Source organism: Schistocerca gregaria, chromosome 1, assembly GCF_023897955.1.
Source record: "Schistocerca gregaria isolate iqSchGreg1 chromosome 1, iqSchGreg1.2, whole genome shotgun sequence".
Classification (NCBI taxonomy): domain Eukaryota; kingdom Metazoa; phylum Arthropoda; class Insecta; order Orthoptera; family Acrididae; genus Schistocerca; species Schistocerca gregaria.
Window position 1 is genome coordinate 580,012,568 of NC_064920.1, and position 14,428 is coordinate 580,026,995.

General features: G+C 38.7%; 2 protein-coding genes across 5 annotated transcripts in view; one reads left to right on the top strand and one right to left on the bottom strand.

Annotated features, from left to right (window-relative positions):
• LOC126362488 (DNA repair protein RAD51 homolog 4-like) overlaps positions 1 to 10,100 on the bottom strand; it is a 129,979-nt gene extending 119,879 nt beyond the window's left edge. Inside the window, exons 1-2 of the mRNA XM_050007889.1 lie at positions 9,957 to 10,100; positions 9,269 to 9,391 (exon numbers count right to left, since the gene is read on the bottom strand). Of these exons, the coding sequence (XP_049863846.1) occupies positions 9,269 to 9,391; positions 9,957 to 10,100 (267 nt within the window). The remainder of the gene's footprint in view (positions 1 to 9,268; positions 9,392 to 9,956) is intronic.
• Positions 10,101 to 10,368: 268 nt separating this feature from the next.
• The window catches only part of LOC126356979 (helicase domino-like), a 379,868-nt gene continuing 375,808 nt past the window's right edge, over positions 10,369 to 14,428 (top strand). For 3 of the 4 annotated variants that reach the window (XM_050007415.1, XM_050007414.1, XM_050007416.1), the window contains exon 1: positions 10,395 to 11,206. In XM_050007415.1, the coding sequence (XP_049863372.1) occupies positions 11,027 to 11,206 (180 nt within the window). In that variant the 5' untranslated portion in view covers positions 10,395 to 11,026. Of the gene's footprint in view, positions 11,207 to 14,428 lie in introns of all 4 variants that reach the window. The other variant, XM_050007413.1, reaches the window with a different exon arrangement.

The window sequence follows — 14,428 nt, forward strand, 5'->3', positions numbered from 1 at the left end:
TTTTCAGCTGTAACCTTGTCCATGCTACCAATGCCTGTTTGTTCAATGGCTCGTATTTCTTCCATGGACACAACTCGAGGACTAATGACAAAATTTCCATCTTCTGCAAGCACAGATCTCTCATCGTCAGATATGTATATAAAATAGAGTGTATTTGTACGTCCAGCATATCATCCTAAATCCCTGGAATAATTTGAACCAAATTTGGCACAGGAGCAGCAGGTCTGACGAGTATGAGCATGTGGGGTTTACAACCTCCGAGTTCCAATAAGAGCGAGAATATAGCAAAAATCTTTTTTTCCCTTTTTTTCAGCCTCTGGCATATAGGCTGCACTGCATAGCAGGCTTGTTGTGTAGGAAGAGTATTGGCCTGCCAACACAAACTTCTTTCCAGCCTACAAGTCAGGGGCAAGAAATGGTTATCCAGGCTCCGACATGTAGGCTGCTCTGCAAGACATGTGTGTTGTATTGGAGTAGCATTGGCCTGCTTTATTGAACTGGGGATGGACTGAGCAAAGCGGAGGAGAAAATGGACAGAGAGGGGAGATGCATGAGGCATGTGGAAGGTATATGGGGTTAGAGGGCAGGTGGAAAAGGAAGAGGTGCAGGTGGAGATAGAAAGAGAGAGAAGAGGAGGATATGATAAGCGGGAAGGAGAGGACGATATGGTCAGAGAGAGACAACGTGGAGGAAATGGACAAAGAGATAAGAGGAGATGAAGAGTGAGAATGAGGATGAGCGTGTGTGCGTGTGTGTGTGTGTGTGTGTGTGTGTGTGTGTGTGTGAGAGAGAGAGAGAGAGAGAGAGAGAGAGAGAGAGAGAGAGAGAGAGAGAGAGAGAGAGAGAGAGATGGGAGGATGAAGTGGACAGCCAGAGGAAGGAAGAGGTTGACTCAGAGGGGAAGAGGATGATGTGTTCAATATATGTGTCAAACGTATACATGGGCAAAGTTACAGGAAAAAGGCTAGTTTCATAAATAAATATTCACTTCTCAGCTTTCAACATGGCTTTAGAAACTGTAAATCTACAATAAGAGCAATTTTTGGATTCTTTGATTGTACTTTAAAATACCTGAATCAATATGAAATAGGAACAGGATTTTCCTACACCTTTCAAAAGTCTGCAATGTACATGACCATAAAATCTTGCCCAAAAAATTAGAAAGATGAGGTGTAAGATATGTAGCACATAGGTGTGTTTGCAGTATCAACAGCACCTTCACCGACCTCCTTGGCATGCCGGAGGGAAGTGGAGGGTAGACCTGTGAGGGAAGGCAGGTCAATGGATTGTGGTCATCACCTCCCCTCTTTTGTAATTTGTGAAGTGAAGAGCAAGAGGGTGGGCATAAAATGTTGATTGGATCCTTTGATCACCTATCAAACTCTTCTTATTATGTAACCAAAAACTTTAAAGAAAGCCTCAATTCACTCAAATGTAAGTTCCCCAGTCCCACTGTAATCATCAGTGGATACTTTCATCGTCCACCAACCAAACTGAAGATTACAGTTTTGTTAGTGATGGGTGTGATAAGACATTGTGTGAAACAATACTAAATACCTTCTCTGAAAACTACCTAGAGCAAATAGTTAGGAACGCCATTCATGATGGAAACATACTGGATCTAATGGCAACAGACAAACTTGGCCTCTTTGAGGAAGTCCACATCGAAACTGGTATCAGTGAACATGATGCGGTGGTGGCAACAATGATTACCAAAGTACAAAGGACAACTAAACCAAGCAGAAATATATATTTCTGTAAACTAGATAAAAATCAGTAGTGTCATTTCTCAATGAGGCACTTGAAATTTTCAGCACAGGGCAGAAACATGTAGAGGAACTATGGCTCAAGTTTAAAAGAATAGTTCACCATGCACTGGATAAATATGTACCCAGTAGAACAGTTCATAATGGGAGAGAACCTCCATGGTATAGTCACTGTAAAGAAACAGATATTACTGAATAATAGGTGTTAAAAACACAAAGCATAGAGCTACAGACAGAGAAGACAGAGAGGTGCTGAACGAAACATGTTTGGCTGTCAAGAGAGCAATGCGTGATGCCTTCATAGCTTCCGCAGCAAAATACTGTCATGTGATCTTTCACAGAACCCAAACATGTTCTGGTCGTATGTAAAGGCTATTAGTGGCAACAAAGCAAAGATGTTCTGGTCATATGTAGATAGTGGCACCAAAGTTGAGTGTCCAGTCTCTAATGAATGAGACAGGAACTGAAATTGAGGTTAGCAAAGCAAAAGCTCAGATGCATAACTCTCATTTTCAAATGTTCCTTTACAAAGGAAAACCCAGGTGAAATACCCCAATTTAATCCTCATACCACTGAAAAGATTAACAAAGTAAGTATTAGTGGTGTTGAGAAACAGGTGAAATCATTAAAACTGAACAAAGCACCACTATAGGCCATTGTTGGTAGTTGCCAGAGGCGAACAGGAGCTGTGGATTTGTGTATCCGCAAATGGATGTGCAACTGTGGAGCAACTGACTGCCTAGACAAACTGAGCGGTTACTAACAGTGTCTACTCAGTGAGCATTCAGCGAACATTGTTGTATATTGCATCTGCAACTCGCACTTGGTTCACGCACCCATGCTGACCACTGTTAATCAGTGATGAAGGCTGGAATTTGCACACTGACACCACAACTGGACGTCCACTGAATGGTGGCAGATGGCTTTTCAGATGGATCAGGTTTGATGCTGTATCAGGCAAATGGCTGTAGCTATCTACAACCCTGCAACAACTGTCAGAAGGGTCCAGACCAGAGGAGAGAATGTTAAGGTCTGGAGAATGCTTTTGTGGCATTCCCTGGGTGATTTCGTCATTCTGGAAGGTACACTGGATCAACAAAATTATGCACCTATCTTTGGGAAACATGTCCACCCCCACATGCTGTTTTTTCCTTCCTTGACACGATGGCATCTACCAAGACGAAAACGCAATATGTCACAACTCGCAGTGGTGCATGGTTTGAAGAGCACAAGGATGAGCTTACCATATTCCCTTGGCCCCCAAAATCACTGGATTTAAACCCAATTGAGAATCTGTGAGACCACCTCAACTAGTTGTTAACAAAATGGATCCTCAAACCTTGTGCAGTTGACGACGACACTGGAGTCGGCTTGGCTCCACATCTCTGTCAGTACCTTCTAGAAAGTTACAGGCTCACCTCCAGCACATTTGCACTGCAAAAGGGGATTATGCAGGTTTTCAATAGGTGGAGACATTAATGTGACGGACTGTGTATCAGCTCATCTTATTCACTAATTGTATTGACTATCCAGTTACTTTTTAATTCCAATGGCAGGTATTTCTACTTCTACCATCTTCATTTTTTATGTACTAGCTGAATGAAACTGTAGTCTATGTTTGTATGAAACATCTCTCAGATTCGAAATTGGCAGCTCCAGACAGCAATTTGCTGTTAGTTGTTTCAGAAACAGTTTGGAAACAAACATCTGAATCACAATTTTAAATGTGTCAACTAGTTTCATATGTTATGCCACTTTAAATTTTGTCTTAGCATGATTGAGAAATTAGTGCTCTAGAATTTATGGGAAAGTTTTCAACATAGCTCTGGTTATAGTTCTCAGAAATATTTCAAGTAAAGATACCTCCTGGAGCCTAAACTCTGACATTTGAAGGATTTTGGAAGAAGAAGGTATCCAGAGCAATACTTGGCAGCCAAGAGGTACTCATTTTATGAACTATAGCAACATTGTGAAATGGACAGATGGAAAAAATTGATTACAGAACCTACGAACAGGTTATACTTTCCAGCCAGTTATTGACATTGACAAAGTTCACAAACTGTACTGAGAAGTAAAACTGATTATTTTATTAAAGTATCTTAATCACTTTAAAAAAATACAGTTTTACTTTGAAGGATAAAACGTACAAGTCAAATCAGAAAGACGCATCGAAACAGATCACAACAAATTATGGTGAGATTAAGAAAGTTCACAGTTTCAAGTGCCTCAGGGAGATGAAGCAGGCAACAGGGAAAGAAACATATGAACAGAGAAATCAAAACAAAACTAGAGCCTTCTGGAAGACTGGAAACATCTTCAACAAATCTCATACATCACATAACATAAAAGTGACACATTGCAACATTGTCATCAAGCCCAAAGCTTTATATCTATCAGAAATGTTGGTCACAGAGCACAAAGGTACCTTGGGCCTAATAAGACCGAATAATGATACAGACTGCGGAGTAACCAAGAGACCAAACAGATATATCTGTTTAGAATCTTGCTTAACGAGCAGCTCCCATAAACACACAATCCGCTTAATGAGCAAAACAAACTGTAAAGAAAATGACTCGCTTTGTGTTTAGTACATACTACAGTACGGGTTTAGCACTCCTTCTGCTACCATCTTAGTGCAGCTTGTGGTCTCAACATTTTTCTAAACTTATGTTCACACATTGTTTTCTTGTGTGTAAATCTTAATAGCATTCGTAGAAATGTACCCTAAGGTAAAGCTATAAGAAGACAATCACAAGAGAAAGAAAATGACCTCAGAAATGAAATGTAAAATTTACTGAAAAATGAGATCGTGGTGTGAGCGTTGCTGATTTAGCACACACATACAATCGATCTATATCAACTATTTGCACTATCGTCAAGAACAAGGACAAAATAAGGAGATAGATGTTTCAAAGAGAGTGACATGGGCATCTAAACAACAGTTTCATATTCTGGGCGATATTGAAAGATAGCTCCTTGTATGGGGAAATGAAAAGCAATTGCGAGGTGACACTATTAATGAGATCATCATTTGGAGAAGGTGAGGATGATTTTTACCAACCTCGTTAAGAAGATGCCAGGATCATCAGCTCTCAAAAAATGTTTAAAGGAAGCCATGGGTGGTTTGCAAAGTTTAAGAGAAGAACCACCATCTACAGCATTGTGAGGCACAGAGAAGCAGCCAGCTCTGACACAAAGGCAGCAGAGAACTTCATCAGCAATTTCAAGATGCTCATAGATTCTGCAGGTTATTTGACACAACAGGTTTAAAAACCTGTTATGACAAGATGGGTCTAATATGGAAAAATGATGATAGCATACCTTAATAACAGCAGAGGAGAATGCACTGCTCAGTTACAAGCCAATGAAAGACTGTCTTATACTGCTATTCTGCACCAGCGCAAGCAGCAATTTGAATATTAAACTGCTGCTTGTTTACCATTCAGAAACTCCAGGAGCCTTCAAGAAGTATAAAGTCCAGAAGAGCAGGTTACATGTGATGTGGAGGTCCAACAAGAAGGCTTGAGTGGCGTGATCTTTATTTGTGATTGAATGAATGAAATGTTTGGTCCTTTGGTGAAAAAATATTTGCTTGAGATGAATCTGCCCCTCCAGGCCTACAGGACCTCTTCCTTGAAGAGTTTCAATACATCAATATCCAATTTTTCCTCTCAACACCATTCTGTTGTTCCAGCCTAAGGACCAGCAGACTATTTCTAACTTTAAGAAGCTCTACACTAAAGCCCTCTTCGAGCACTGCTTTGAGTTGACTGAAGCTACCAATCTCAATCTCAGAGAGTTTTGGAAATATCGCTTAAACATCATTGCCAGCACAAAGATGACTGAAAAGGCATGGGAAAGTGTTACCAAGATAACTCTCACTTCTGCTTGGAAGAAGTTTTCGCCAGAGAGCATTGTCGAATTTGATGGAGGCATTTGATTCAGTACCTTTGGAGCATGTAGTCAACAAGATTGACCATCTGGCCAAGAGCATGGGAGCAGAAGTAGATAACAATGATAGCGATGAAATTGTGGAAGTTCACAACAGCCAAGAAATGACCATCAAACAGCTTATGGAGTTGCAGTGTGTTTCATAGTAGGAAGATGGGGAGAGGAATTCTTAAGAAGAAGAGGACGAGGAGGAGGATATGGTAATCTTCTGGCGCAAAAAGATGAATGCCGAAAGCATGGGAATCGGTTGCATCGTACGCTGAAAATCATTGCCCCAATAAAGCAGTGGCTATGTGTACTAAAAATTTATTTGATGATAATGCTGTGTCGCATTTTTGCCAAGTGTTGAAGCGTCAGCAGAAACAAATGACTATAGATAGCATCCTAGTAAAAAAGAATTAATTATGTATTGTGAATAATAAAGTACATAGTTTATAAGAGAGAAAGAAACTTCCACATGGGAAAAATATATTAAAAACAAAGATTACCAAGACTTACCAAGCAGGAAAGCGCCGGTAGAAAGGCACAATAAAAAAAACACACAAACACACACACAAAATTTCGAGCTTTTGCAACCGGCGGTTGCTTCGTCAGGAAAGAGGGAAGGAGAAGGAAAGATGAAAGGATGTGGGTTTTAAGGGAGAGGGTAAGGAGTCATTCCAATCCCGGGAGGGGAAAAAGGATAGGTACACACACACACACACACACACACACACACACACACACACACACACACACAAGCAGACATATTTAAAGGCAAAGAGTTTGGGCCCAAACTCATTGCCTTTAAATATCTCTGCTTGTGTCCATATATCTGTCTCTCTGTGTGTGTGTGTGTGTGTGTGTGTGTGTGTGTGTGTGTGTGTGCGTGCGCGCACGCTTATATACCTATCCTTTTTCCCCCCTAAGGTGACTCTTTCCGCTCCTGGAATTGGAATGACTCCTTACCCTCTCTCTTAAAACCCACATCCTTTCACCTTCCTTCTCCTTCCCCCTTTCCTGACGAAGCAACCACCGGTTACAAAAGCTCGAAATTTTGTGTGTGTGTTATTTTATTGTGCCTGTCTACCGGTGCTTTCCCGCTTGGTAAGTCTTGGAATCTTTGTTTTTAAAGTACATAGTTTAATATATGTAACTTTCTTTGGATAAATACATGAATAAGATGACACTTTTAGCACTTTTTCTTCATGGAACGCAACACTGTATTTTACATTAATTTATATGAGATAAATTGTTTTGCATAACAAGTGTTTTGCACGATGAGTAAGATTCTGGAATGAATTATACTTGCCATGCGAAGTTCCACTGTATAACATAGTACATGACATGATGAAACATCAACTGAAATGTTATGGGCATATCAAAAGGATGCCAGACACTCAACAAACTAAACAGATCTTGTAGTACACAGAAAGCACTTATAACATAACCTGGATCAATGAAGGCACAGATCAGGAGCATGTAGAAGAACTATGACTCAGCTTCAAAATAATAGTTGACCACACTCTGGATAGATATGTACCCAGTAAAACAGTTCACAATAGGAGGGAACCTCTATAATATACAGTCACTGTAAAGAAACTCCTGGAGAAATGAACATTACATAATAGATGTAAAACAAAGTCTAGGACTACAGATAGAAAGATGTTGAATGAAACACATTTGGCTGTCAAGAGAGCAAGCAATTTGTGATGCCTTCAATGACTACCACAACACAATAATGCCAAATGACAGTTCATAAACTCTAGTAATGAGACAGGAACTGGAATTGAGGGTAGTAAAGCACAAGCTGAATGCTTAACTCCATTTTCAAATGTTCCTTTACAAAGGAAAACCCAGCAGAATTGCCCCAACTTAATCCTCGTACCACTGAAAAGATGAGTGAAACAAGTATTAGAGTCAAAGGTGCTGGGAAACAGCTGAAATCATTAAAACTGAACATAGCTCCAGGCTTCGATAGAATCCCTGTCAGATTCTACACTGAATTTGCAACTGAGTTAGCCCCTCTTCTAACTATAATCTACTGTAGATCCCTCAAACAAAAAAGTTCTTGGAAGAAGATACAGGTCACATCCATCTACAACAAGGGTAGTAGAAGTGATCCATAAATTACCCTTAAATATTCTTGACATAAATTTGTTGTAGACTCTTAGAAAATATTCTAAGCTCAAATTCAAGGAGATATCTTGAACAGAATGACCTCCTCAATGCCAACCAGCACGGATTTTGAAAACATCGATCATGTGAAACCCAACCTGCACTTTTCTCACTTGGCACACTGAAAGCTTTGGATCAAGGCAACCAGGTCGATTCAGTGTTTCTTGATTTCTGAAAAGTATTTGACTCAGTGATGCACCTATCCTTATTGTCAACACTATGATCATAAGGGGTATCAAGTGAAATTTGTGACTGGATTGAGGACTTCTCGCTAGGGAGGACACAATGTGTTATCTTGGATGGGAAGTCATTGTCAGATGTAGAAGTAACTTCGGGTACGCACCAGGGAAGTGCATTCAGACCTTTGCTGTTCATGTTGTGTATTAACAAACTTGCTGGCAAAATCATTAGCAAAATCAGGTTTTTTGCAAATGATAGTTATCTATAATAAAGTACTATCTGAAACAAGCAGCATAAATATTCAGTCAGATCTTGATAAGATTTCAATGTGGTGCAGAGACTGGCAACTTGCCCCAAATATTAAGAAAGATAAAATTTTGCACTTCATAAAACGAAAAACTATAGTATTCTACGACTATAATATCAGAGTTACTGTTGGAATCGGCCAAGTCATGTAAATACCTGGATGAAACATTTTGTAGGCAAATGAAATTGAATGATCTTGGGTAGGTTCAATCATGTGTAAAGCAGGTGGTAGATTTCGATTTATGGGTAGAATACTGGGGAAGTGTAATCAGTCTACAAACAGGATTGCTTACAAATTACTTGTGCAATCAATCCTAGAAGATTGCTCAAGTGTGTGGGACCGGTACCAGATTAGAACTAAAAGGGAATACTGACCATATACAGAGAAGGAATACTGACCATATAAAGAGAAGGACCATGAATGGTCAGAGTATGTCACAGAGATATTGAATGAACTGAACTACATACCACTCAGACAGGAACTGTGTGGATAAGATCAGAATAATTATTGCACTCCTAGAGGCAGTCAAAGGGTCATTCTTACTGCACTCTAAACGTGAATTAAACAGGAAGAAACCCTAGTAACTGGTATAATGGGACATAACCTCTGCTACGCAGCCAACAGTGGCTTGGAGAGTATAGCCGTGGACGTAGGGCGACACACCTGAATGATGGTGTCATAACAAACTCAGATATACAAGGCAGACAGATATTCACTCACAAAATACTGAAGTGGAAATTCAGCCAAGAGGTCAAGAAATTCAAGACCAGAACAACTTTGTAGGTTGACAGCAAGAAAATCCATAATGACAAGATTAAAGCAGCTGGCACATTTAGTGCCCTATATATGTATAATAATAATAATAATAAAGATAGTTTGATAAGTAGTCAGATGCATTTTTATGTACCTGTTGCCCAACAAACAGTGTTCTAGGTGATGAAATTCTCTTCAGATTCAGCACTGTCAAGCGCTCTGAGCCGAGTACTCCCACATGACAGTCACGACCCAAAACTGACGGATAGACAATCAGCTAAAAGCTTGTAGATTTTTAACCCCTTGACGAAGGTAGAAGGTCAAGAAAATTTTATCAGTATATATCGTTGTGAAATTGTGAATTCATACCTAGTGTTCTAAGCGAATTGTTATCTCCTTATAATCACTGCATAAATATTACATTGACACTACAGAACTACTTATTGCAAAACCTTTCAACATAGAAGAAAAACAGCAAAGAAATCAAATCCACACCCCCAAAAGTGAAGCAATGATTATATTTATAAAAATGATCTCTGCAGAATAGCTTCAGAAGGCATTTGGTGCAATGGAATAAACTGTTGCAGATATAATGCTCCTAACATATGTTAACCTAAAAATTAAAGAAAAACCTGCATTTATTAACTATTTGCACAGGCACTGTAAAATAATGGAATATGGTAGTTTTTCTGGCAATATTGCTATTCTTGTATAAGGACACTTGTACATGCAAGTCTCTCTTCTGACACAGTGTGAAATCAATTAGCCTTGCAGTATATGACAAAAAACTCAAAATCTCGATTTTTTAAAAATATTATTAAGAAAATGGTTAAGTACCCCACCTTAAAACTTATTTTCAGAAGAGCAGCCAAGTATTCCGGTTCTTGCTCGAGGAATTCAAGTACAGTACATATTTTCCTTTGATTTAATGTTTTTAATATGCTATCAGTTAATAAATGTGATAACCGCTTGTTTAATCTCGGCATTACAATTAATACATACAAAAAAAAACACAAATCCTACTTCATTCAATTCTTTGAGGTTCTTTAACAATTCTTCCGTTGTTATGCATATACATACATTTCCCTATAGTACCGCAAAACGAACGATATTCAGTGACACAAGGAATATTTTCGTTTTCTTCACCAGTTTACGTTAACCGGGGACAATTTTAATGTTGTTCTGTCAAAGTTCCCACTTCGCAGTACTTCCTTTTCAACAATTGGCACTCCCGTCGAGTTTACACAGAAGACAAGCGTCTACGGCTGCGCCCCTAGTGAATAAATGGTGAACCAAAAAACCCAGAGTAGTATGTTGCTGTTAGCAGAATTTGTCGCCATGTTGAGAGCGGGCGTTGCGTATTTGGATTAAAATGTTTGAAATGACCATTAAATCCTTAGCAATACCTGCTGTTCTCGGCTCAGGTCGTGAAACTAAAACACTAATTTAATATTACTAAGCGAAAATATGCAATACTTCGTGGACGATGTGTACAATAAGCAACAAAACATAGTGCTAACATAATGGTGAGTTAAAGGGGGAAGGAAGCAAATACCAATATGGCGGTTAGACGGACTCGATTTCTCTTTGTGTTCACGGAAATATCTAAAAATCGAAAAAGCGCTTGCAACTAAATGTCACTGTATTGTTAGATCACTAAAATTATTTAATGAAATTTAGGCAGTCAGTTTATTAATATAATTTCATTTTACAGTATTTAATACATCATGGTTGTATTACCACGATATTAGGTTATGTGAATGTTTTTATAAATTAACAAAACAACAAATGCTTTGTGGCAGTGGTGTTTACAAATACTCCAGTGTTTTTCTCTTATATAATGAATTTAACATGAATTGTGTGTTGTGTGCGCTTTGTTGTAACACACCTTGGACAACCAGGAAACTGGAAGATGAGTGATCATCAAGGTGGGGTGGGACCACAACCGCCCTCGCACTCACTTAATGTGGGACCCGGACAAACAGTGAGATTACAACAAGTTTTAACTACGGGAACGACACAGAATTTGAATGTGTTATCGTCGAGGGGCCAGCAGTTCGTCATCACCTCACAAGTCCCAGGATTGACACAGGTAATTAGTGCTGATATGAGTGAACACTGTTTGTATACAGTGTACCGCATTATTCCCAAATAAGGTTTCTGCAATTTCCCAAGTCTGATGTGTTGACGGAGGACATTTAAACGACTGCAAACATTTTTTATCTTAAGCTAGAATCAAGTCGAGAAGGTACAAAAGCCGGTAACGAAGTGAATCTAAATGGTTTTCAGTTTCAGAGCACTGAGCATTTATTAAAGTATCAGTATCTGTAAATAGTATACTTGAGTGACTTACGTTCCAGTGAATATCTCAACAAAATTCAAGTTGTATCACGCAGCAATGCTGCTTGAAATAGTTTTGACTGATAATAGACTGAGGAGTCTTGTGTATGTTGGAAATATAAACAAAGTTTTTAAGCGTCAAGATAAATAGTACCAAAGAGAATTTTTGTACCACTTATTTATGCTGGAAACTTGCAGATACAGAGAATAGCAACATGGTAACACATTACACGATTTATTTCGTTTTTGAGGTGCTGCTATTTTGTGTGTTTTGGAGAACGATGGTAACGCACACAAAAATACGGAACTAATTATTGTTTTTGTTTTGAGATGAAGTTTGTTGTGAAAAAGAAATGAAAACTTGTTGCATTGTAAATCACTGGACACACACACACACAAGACAAATGGAAATAGATAACTTGTTACATTTTAATATTTATTTTTGTGGTTAGTTAGAATGCTTACTGTTGTTTAGAGGTGCTTATATTTTGCGCTTGTTACACTATAAAAGAACTTTGTTAAATGTGCTTTAGAAAATCTATAACAGAGTCCAGGGGCACTTTCATCATACCTTTTATCAAAGTTATAGTTAGTGTAGTTATGGCACCTATAAAAGATATTTTACAGAAATTTATGCGCCTTAATGGACTACCCATACATGACGTTTTAAATCCAGCTACTCCTTTCACTTGTTCAGGCACACAGAGTGAACAAATAAGTATGACATGAACTACTACATTTCTTTCATACTGATGAAAGACCATATTTGTGTAATGTTGTGCATTTTCCTACATTTGGTCATTGCTGCGAGAACTTAATTTTAAATAACTTATGCTAAAACTGTTGAAATATCTTGCAACTGTCTGTTATATGCAAACTGTTATTTAAACATGCAGTACATTTGGAAAATGGGCAGTAGTGCATAAAATTGTTGGTGCAGTTTCATGTTGCCCGAGCATATATAGTGTGCTAGGCAATTATTGACTAACAGTATGTTATGTCTATCACTGTTTTTATGCATTTGTGCCGCCTTCAGCATTTCGATGGTCAGTTTATTCTTGCATATGCCACTGAATGAGCTTGTGCAATGCAGTAACACTCTTGTACACTGTAGAAAGTTAAATGTTAGCAAATTTAGAACAAATATCCTAGTTCTTTGTTCAGGAAGCTATGAGAATTTATTTTCCATTGATATCTATTGACTACAATGGAGGTATATTTTAGGCTGGAAGATAACAATTTCATTGAGTTGCCAAAGGTAACCAATGTTAATGAGAAATAAATGTTCTTACAAAGTATTTGTGTAGACCAGTGTCAACATTTGCATAACATTTAATGGACTTTTCACTATAAAAGCTAAAACTTGGACTTAAGAATAGCTGTGTTACATTATAGACAAATCTCTGACAAGTATTTTGGTGTGTGGGGGGAGGGGGGTGCATGTGTGTGCACATGCGCGTGTGTATGCGCCTTGCAGATTTGTGACAAATGAATGTTGTTTAGCTGATACATTGTTTGATAATCAATTTCCTGATCTGTAGAAAGTACGTAGGCGTAGATAGAAAGAGCTTCCCAGATGGACAGGGGTTGGACAAAAATATGGGTACATCATGAGAAATGCATACTTGAATGTAAATGCAGTTGCTAGCCAGGTCTGCGTGTTCTGCTGTTCTATTTGAACGTGAACAGCACCTGTACCATGGCCTCAATACATTGCAAGTGTCAGTCGTAATCAGAATAGTGTTCTGTGTAGTTTTGAGTACATTGTGTTAGGGTTAAATGAATTCTGACATTGACAAATGTCATGCGAGCCGAAGTGTTTAGTGTTTCTAGAGGCACGTTATCGAAGATTTGTAGTGCATGCAAGGAAAACAGAAAAACATCGTCCACTAAGTTGCAAAATGGGTGAAAATGTGCATTGAGTGATCATGATGAGTGGTCATTGAAGATGTTTGAGACGAAAAATAAGGGGACAACAGCTAAAAAGTAACTTCCAAACTGAATTTCACATTTGCGAACACTGTCAACAGCAAAATTAAACATATGGGGCTCCATAAACAGGGAATTACAAGACAAGCTGGAATTCTGAAACCATTCATCAGTGATGCAAATGCTTCTAACAGGAAAACTTGGTGCCAAAGCCATACAGCCTGGGCTATGTAGTGATGGAAGAAAGTCATTTGGTTGGGTGAGTCTTGTTTCACACTTTTTTCAACTTGTGGCTGAGTTTATGTCCCAAGAATGAAGCATGGCAGGGGTTTGGTGATGATTTAGGCATCCATATTTTGGTATTCCATGGGTTTCGCAGTTTTCTTGAAGGTTGCATTACTACCAAGGTTTATGTGGCCATTTCGGTTGATCAGGTCCATTTCACAGTACAGTGTTTGTTCTGCAATGCTGATACTTTGTTCAAAGGTAATAGGTTTCCTATTCACAAAGCTTACATTGTCCAGGACTAGTTTTGTGATCACAAAGACGAATTGTGCCATCTCTTGTATCTGGCAGTTACCACATTTCAATATTATTGAGCCTTTATGGCCTACTTTGTAGAAGGGGGGGGGGGGGGGGTGAGCATGATTTTCACTTGCAGCATTATTACCTGAACTGTAAGGTGATATAAGATATCATTGAAAACAATACAAAACCTGTATTTACCCACTACGAGATGATTGAAAGCTGTTTTGAATGCCAGTGGGTTTCCTGCCCCTTATTAGGCACAGTAATGTGTTGTGCTGATGGTGCTTCCATATTTTTGTCCAAGGCCTGTACGTGTTATTTAAGAAGCCTGAAGAAGTGCAGTGTGATACTGCTGTTCACATTATGTATGTGTACTTGCACAAAATATTAATTAACTTTGAATAGTTTATTCTTTTGTGCATGAACATACATTAGCAAAACTCTAAGAAGATCCACACAATACAAGAACATAGTTTATATGCTTATGATACACTCCTACCTCCACCAGGAGACGTAC